Genomic DNA, 8,030 nt, shown 5'->3' with positions numbered 1-8,030 from the left:
AATGCCAATGTCTGCTGCTACCTTGCTCTATTCCTAAGTAGCTAAATCTCACTAGATATATTGCATTCTTTGGAAAAGTGCTTTAAAAAAATCCAACAAACTTTAATGCCAAGTATGCCTTGTTATTTTTAAGTCATTCTCAAAATTACAATGCAATGTAGTAGGTGGTTAAATGATGTATGTTTCTTCTCTCCAAAGCCAGGCACAAATTTCTTTGTAGTATTAACAATCATATTAAGAATAACAGAGCTACAGATGGAGCCATGCAGCTTCCCCAGCAGAGTAAAATGACACTAAATATTGAACAGAAACATTCACTTTACCTGGTCTGGTCAGTTCACTAAAGAGTTGAAGTAGAAAACAAGGATCGTAGAAGTCATCAAGACTCTTGACACTTTCATCTCTATGTAGTGACTCCTGAAATCAAATCCAAACCAGTATTTGTAAGGAACTACAGCAACTTCCAGCTTGGTTTCAAACATCCCAAACCACCTCATCCCATTATAAAGAAGCTGATAAGAAACCTTGCAAAATATAATGCAACACAGAGTGAGACATGCTTGTGTTTAAAGCTGGCTTTCACTATCAGGGTTCCAAAACTATTTTCCCTGACGAGCACTAACAGGTATAGAAGCATGTTAGCAAACCGTATGAAAGACTGAAGAGCCCATTGTCAGTGGATCCTTGGACAGTCAAATTTAACAACTGTTTAAAAGTGAAATTCTGGTCTGACTTCTACATGGCAATCTTTGCAGTGCTGCACAACCACACCTGCCAACAAGATGTGGTCCATATACTGCAATTCGCTTGAAAAGTGCTCCTAAATAATTAACTACAGCCCTCTTATGAATTTAAATTGCAATTTAAACAAATGCAATATGTTACATAAAAGCAAGAAAGAAATTACTGAAGTGAAAGGCCTTTTTCTACATCAAAAGAGGATAATTCAGCTGTCTGCACCCAAGCACCTGTGATGACAGAAGACGGCGATGCTGAGGGAAAGACAGAATTGTCTTCATCATCTTCTCTCGATCTAGCAGACACAGAATCTCCTCCATGCTTGGCTGCTGCCACAGTGACTTCCCTAGACTCTTGCAAGTCTTGTGATGCTCCACAGCGGCTGGACCCCATAGTAGGATTCTTAAATGATGTTGAAAGTAAAAGCATTAGTCAACAGACTGCTAGCACTGAGCGATAAGCAATTACAGAGGATAGAAATTAGTATTTAAATTTTCCCTTCACTTGTTCTTATTGTCCTGTGGGAATTTGAAACTAGAACTCGTTTCCTTGGCAACACCTTTTTCATCCATCCAAAAGCTTTTCAAATTCAGTCTGAGGGTGTCTCATTAACTATTTCCTACCTTGTTAATCCAAGTCAGAACGTACCTTCTCAGAAAAAATGCTTTTTTATTTAAGCTATAAATGCAGATGAGTATGATAGCAGCTGCATGAAGAGACAGTGATCAAGACCTGGTCAGACAAGATTGTCCCAAATGCAATCAGTATTTCAAACCAGCATCACAGTGGTTCAGTAAAACATAAATCCTTACTCTCCTCCTCCAAGTTGCTCCTTAGTGGGAGCTTTGCTACTGTGCAGAATGTGCTATTGATGTTGTCATTTATTATGTGAGTACTTCCAGCAGCATGCCTCACTGTCAGTGGAGGGACAGTGCTAGGCTTCTTACCATCCAGGCTCCCATTTGTAACACAAGTTGGGTCCTGCTGGGTTGCATGTACAGCACTTTTCCTGCATGTTCTCTATATTCACTCAAACTCTTCAGTGCTGGGATCAAGTCTAGCCAAGTGTCTGGCTACCAACTCACTTCAGGGTACAGTATGAAACTGTTTCTCCTTTAAAAAGGCTACAAATGTTTTGGGACCTAACTATCTCTGAAATCAGTCTCCTCCTTGCATAACACCCTCCCATTTGCAAACACTTTCAGTAAAGATTTACGCAGGATGCGGCTAGTGCCAGAGTCCTGGCTTCGAGAAGCCACTTCAATTCCCTGCTAACAAGAACCTTCATTTCCTGTCCTCCTGGGCTGCAAGAATTATCTATATTCTCAGACAAAGCTGCGGGACGTTCTTAATTCAGAATCCAGTCCTGCTCCAACTGCCTGAGCTGGTACTCTTGCACTACTGTTAATATTTGTAACCATATCTCAAAGATAGAAAAGTGCATTTAAGCAAGTCAAACAAAAAACATTAGTGTATTTAAGAACTAGCTGTTAGCAACAGACTTCCCTGTGGACTGCTTGGGCACAGGGCCTGAAAATAAACTGATCCTTTTATACAACACATGGTTCTCTTATGAAGCATGTAGCTCAAGCTCATACAGTCCAGACTACTGGAGAAAGATTAGGAAGGCATTAATACCGTGTTAGTACCCCAAAATGAACAATGCATGTGTTAATGCAACAGGTTATACACTCATTTCTCCACTGGCATATTCCTCTCCAGCAAAGCACCAGAGCCGACTACCAGGCATACAGGGGCAAGATCACTGAAAAGGACAAGGGCTGTGCTGAGTAACGAATCCTGTATCCCAAGGGAATAGGGAAGGGGAAGGAGTCCTAAACTAGCAACTTCTGCTTTGGCCTTCATGGACTACTGAAATAAGACAGTCACTCACCAACCCACAGGCACCCAAAGTTTGGGCAACACACGAGAATTACATTAAGAATAGGAAATACATAGGAAAAATGTTTCCAAAAGCAATGTTTACCTCTAGGTTTGACCTTGCTCACTCTTTTATCTCAGTTAATAATAAGACCCTGGAAAAATGCCAATTGTGAGACTGTTTATTTGTGTGTAGTTAGTCAAACAAAGGAAGATGGTCAGCTTACCTGGAATTTATAAGACTTTGATTATTCTTCTCATATAACTGAAGCAGTATCAGTATCTTCTGATCTGAAAAAAAAGATGAAACCCAAAGTCAGTCACCTATGAAGATGAAAACCAGATTTAGTGGGAAGTACCTTTCCCAGGCAAACATGCTTACCTACAGCACTCAGTGTAGCCCCATAGGCACCCAGCAACACAGCAAGGTGACTGCTCTCACACAGAGAAGGACTGAGTTTCACAATTGTCAGCAGTATATCGACCAAGGCCTCTGAAATAAACACACAGCTTTAGCTTTGTTGTTGTCTGTTAGATAGTGCTTATATAAATACCACCACACACATAGACCCTCTCTAAACAGATGCATATACAGTACTGCGCATTTTAGATCAAGATCTATCTCTACAAATACCTGGCATACTATCCTGCAGAAACTTTCCAAGGGTTCACATTTGTACTCTGGTTAAAAAGAAGCTATACTCTATCCTACCCTACCACAGCTCCCTCCTGCCCCAGGAAGGCATCTTAAATTAGCTCAGGAGTTGCACAGAGTAAAGGCAGAAATCACAGCAAGCTACTCAAGAATTTACATCAAGAACTTGGAAGTCACACCCCAGCTGCAGTAACTTATCAAAACGCTTCTACACTGCACATTTGAAGAGGGGTCATCACTGCAGAATCCCATTAGTTAGCAAGCTACAGGAAAACTGGCCTGCAGCGAACAAAGATTATCCACATTTATTTTACAACTAGCTGAGGAACAGATCAAATAAGTCATCAGGTTACCCAGAGGCATATAGGGTATCTGTGGCAGATTCAAGACCTGAATTCAGATTTCTTTACTCTCAGTATCTGAAAAGGAACAGGCTTTTTCCTCTAGTATCTACAGGAATATAAACTGTTTGTCAAAACAAAACAGATCATAAAGACAACAGCATGAATGAATACTCTCGACACTACATTTCTAAATTACTGAAGTTAGCTTCAAAGAATCCATCTTGCTCCTCTAGAGAAATACATTCAAAAGGTAAAACACATACAGTGTACAGCAAAATCTACTACTTCTTTCTAATTTCACTAAATTTGTGACTTCATAAGAACTTTTTGCTCTTTTCAGGTAAATTAAAACCTTAAGGTTTGTTTACATATTGCTCATCAATATACACAAAATCTGTTATCAACATGCTGCCCTAAAAATTTCCTCCCCTTTTCTTATACAGCTCTTTCACAGAATACCAACGCTCAGTACAGTGGGAAAAAGCTGAGGTGTATGTCAATTAAATGACTGGTTCAAAGTCAGGAAGTATTTCAGCTGGCAGAGATGAAGAAACAAAGCCAATCTGACACATGAACTAGCACCCAATTTCTATTAATCATGCGATGATATTCCCTGTGACAGGTTGCAGTATCAAGTACACATTAATTAAATTAACATTTTTGATACTTGCAAAATCAAATTAAAATCTTCTGTATCAACCTATTTTAAAATAGGCTTAAATGTCATACAAGTTTCTAACAGAACCTAAATGCACTTGCAATGATCTTACACCAACAACCTCACAGAAACCAAAAGAATCAATTCAAGATTTCAACAGGGTTAAAAAAAAAAAAAACAACCAAAGAGAACACCCCAAACCCACCTTTTACCTTTTCAGCAGTTTTAGAAAACATAAGTGTTTAAAATTGGCAGCTGTAAAATAAATGCAACATTTAGATCCAAGTAGAGGTAGAATTTAAAACTAAATGTTAATATTCTGGAATTGTTTAATAGCTCTGCAAGAATGTGTAGGTGGATAGGTTACTGGATGGATAGAATATAACATGAGAAAGACAAGATTACTAAATATAGTTAAAGGGAAAAAGAAGATAAAAAAATACCTCTTGTCTGGATGTTCGTGCCATCTTCTTCTCTCGACCTCAGAATGGCTGACAAAAATAGAGAGTGCTGCATGACCATCATGTGAAGTTTGGAGAGCTTGACTAATCTCTGACTCAGGGAGGATTCTTTTTTGTATAACAATTGAATAGCAATGTTCAGGACTTTCAAAAATGCTTCATTTCTGTAGCGGTACCTTTAGAAGCATAGATCAGAGAAAAGTCAGACCCCAACTGTAAGGAAAGCTGCTTGAAAAAAGTCTGTTTAAGACATGAGAGCTCTGCAAAGAAAGCAAACTTAGTAAAACCAAAACAATTTTTTTAAAAAAGAAAACACATGCACTCCTTTCCCTGAGCTGTTTTGATTCAATTCTTTTTAAGCTATACTGGTATCTTAATTATAAAAAATAAAGCAGAATCAACACTGTAGCTGCACTGATCTTAAAGGATTAGAATTTTGCCTACTAACAATTTTGCCTCCCTTCAGACAGCAACTGTTCACATTAACACTTCTACCTCCACAGAAGCTAACATCATCCTAAACTATTTTTTATTTCTTTCATTTAAATGGTTTACATTTGTTTTTGAAAGATCTGATTCTGTTTCCACATGCATCGTATTTAAGCAATATCTTAAATAAAAAGAAAAGAAGCTATACGAGCATATATATCTTCTTTATGCCAGTTAAAAAAAGCTAGTCCAGCTATCCAGTTAGCTATACTAGTTATGCTAACTGGAGCACAAAATCCAAATCTACCTGCAGTTGTGGCAAGTTCAGGCTCTAATGAAGCCATTGGATGGGACATAAAGTGCAACCTGAGAAACAAGGAGCACTGTCAAATCTGACTGAATTCAAGGAAGACAGAGTATTTCTAGTATAACACAGGACAAAGTTAAGTGAACAGAACTGTACCTCCTACAACACCTTTGGTGCATCTCAATATTACTTACTTGAGTCCCGTCTTCACAAGGCTGTACCAGTCATCTGGGTCCACTTCTTCAACAAAGTGCTGTGCAAGTAGTGAGTAAAAGCAGATGTTTACATTTAGCACACAGAGCTTCTACAGATCAATCAAGACCTGTAATTTTTGTTCAACAGACACACTAACAACAGGCAAGCCAAACAGTCAGGTGTGATGATCAAAGGATAACAGGGAAGAAAGCTCTTGGATACAACAATCCTACCTCCTGATTCAAATGAAACTGCAAGTCTTGCTTTGTTGGTCCTGGGAGCAAGGGAGCATATAGGCTGTATGCAAATAAAAAGCAAGCTCGTCTGAAGGTACCAAAAAAACCCAGAGTCTTGAAACTCTTCACACCCACAAAGTGTGAAAGGAATACAAAGTTGTCAAGCCAAAGTAAGAGACTCGGGTACTAGGTTTTTGTGTACCTACAACGTGCTTAAGTTAACCAACCTTTGCATGTGGCAAAGAGGGTTGGCTGGGTGTATGTGTTCTTTACAAAAACTGATCTGCCCTGAAATGCTACAAACCACAATAAACAACAAACAGTTTTAAGGAGACAGACAGCTGCACATGCCAGCAGTCCCGGTAACGGTAGGTGCTAACTGCATCAGGCCTGTGAACACCATCAAGGATAAACACTATGAGGTGGCCCCCCAGGTCCTGCAAGACTCCCATCCTATGCAATCAATCATGTCTTAAAAGGAAGTCTCATCAGAAGTCAGCAAGAGGTCAAAGGCATTCACTGCCTGCAGAGACCTTAATTTTTACATCTTACATGGATCTGCCTACCTTACTGAACTACAAAAGAAAGAGTAGTACAGAGGGTATGATCAAGTAGTGCTCTCGATGATCCAAGTCCAGATTTCTGTCTATGATCAACCAGATTTCTGCCACAGACTTCAAAGGGCATGGCAGGTGGGTCTTGTCAGAAGTCCCTCTATCACTTTTTTTTTTCCTTTTTAATAAAAACATCCCTTGTCAACCTTTACTTTTTAACTCTGAACACCTCAAACTGGTTTTCAGAGGGGACTGTTAGCAGAAAGCCATCGTCAAGAACAACTCAAAACAGCTTCTTACAAAGGATTAGCAGGGCTAAGTTAATTCCACAAAAGCTACTAAAAGCCTATAGAAGCCATAACCTATAAAACAGAAAATAAAGTCCAATCTATATATAGCCAAGATACAAAAGCACAATAACACACAGTCACATTCTAGCCATGCAGATAAAAAGAAGGCTCACCAATAATTCTTCTAGCCTCAGCAGCATGGATCTCTCCAATTCTTGATTGCTTTCCTTGCTTTCATCTTTACTGCTGTTGTACATGAAAATTAACCCTTTCATGCAGGCTGATAACAGGCATCTCCTCCAGGAATGCAGCTCTTCAGAGTTTTCAAGCACTCTAGATATGGCATCTGCCACTGTCCAACTGCAGAAAGATATTTATTTTTTTAACACTGTAACATGTTTTTTGTCTATGTTAAAAATGTCTCGCTCTCAAAGCGTAAAGTGACAGACTCTCTGAGCAGAGGATGCTATTATTGCTCACAATATTTGCACTCATGCATACCTATCAAAGTGCTTTACAGGACAAACCAAGTTCTGAAACAGGGCAAATGAATTCGCCTACCTCTCCCCATTTTCTGTTTTCTCAAGAGCTGCTGGAAGCTGGTCAATAAGCTTTCGCAGCCCTTTGCTTTTTGAAGATGGCAACAACTTTGAAAGAACTTGAAGTTTCACACTGGTCTCAGGCGATGCTTCTGTGTCTTGAAGTGCACTGCAGAGCTCCTTCCACAGAGCTTTCCTCAAGACAGGTATAACAGCTGAGGCAACTGTTGGGAGAGAGCAGAGGGCACAGGTTCCACCGTATAAGTGTGTTAAGCAACAACAGACCTCTAATTACAAATATCCCAAATCACGTTTCTAATCAAACTCCGGATTACTTAGTTTCTAGGAAACTACACTACAGTAGCTGCCAATCTGCTACAGAGAAGTGCATTCTGTATTGCTCCATAGCACCATTAGGAAGTATTTAGCATATGTACCAGACAACCACTTGCTACGCAGTTGAAATAGTTGAAATAGACATGAGCAAACAATGAAGACCTTCAAAAGAGGGGCAACTTCCTGATAAGAAGCTTTGTCCTTGCATCTCAGGAAGGATGAAACCTTACCAGTTCTCTGACCCTGGGCTCAAAAGAAATCTTCTCTCACATCAACAGACAGCTAACAGTTACCTTATAAATCAAGTCAGTCAAACAGCAGTTTTCCTTTCTAGTGTTCAAGCATGAAACCACTGGTGTGCATTAGGTGCTAGAGAAAGGCTTAGTTCTTTAAAACATCCTTACTTT

General features: G+C 39.4%; 1 protein-coding gene across 1 annotated transcript in view; it reads right to left on the bottom strand.

The window, feature by feature from the left end:
* Positions 1-7,572, bottom strand: part of LOC104529518 (nucleolar pre-ribosomal-associated protein 1) — a gene marked incomplete at its 5' end in the record, with an annotated part of 20,389 nt that extends 12,817 nt beyond the window's left edge. Inside the window, 8 exons of the mRNA XM_010173855.2 lie at positions 324-417; positions 969-1,140; positions 2,847-2,910; positions 3,002-3,112; positions 4,720-4,913; positions 5,668-5,726; positions 6,922-7,108; positions 7,310-7,572. Coding sequence (XP_010172157.1) covers positions 324-417; positions 969-1,140; positions 2,847-2,910; positions 3,002-3,112; positions 4,720-4,913; positions 5,668-5,726; positions 6,922-7,108; positions 7,310-7,572 — 1,144 coding nt within the window. The remainder of the gene's footprint in view (positions 1-323; positions 418-968; positions 1,141-2,846; positions 2,911-3,001; positions 3,113-4,719; positions 4,914-5,667; positions 5,727-6,921; positions 7,109-7,309) is intronic.
* Between the last annotated feature and the right edge of the window lie 458 nt (positions 7,573-8,030).

Source organism: Antrostomus carolinensis, unplaced genomic scaffold (assembly GCF_000700745.2).
Source record: "Antrostomus carolinensis isolate BGI_N321 unplaced genomic scaffold, ASM70074v2 scaffold2168, whole genome shotgun sequence".
Classification (NCBI taxonomy): domain Eukaryota; kingdom Metazoa; phylum Chordata; class Aves; order Caprimulgiformes; family Caprimulgidae; genus Antrostomus; species Antrostomus carolinensis.
The sequence above is the reverse complement of the archived record's forward strand: the minus strand, read 5'-3'. Positions and strand labels throughout refer to the sequence as shown.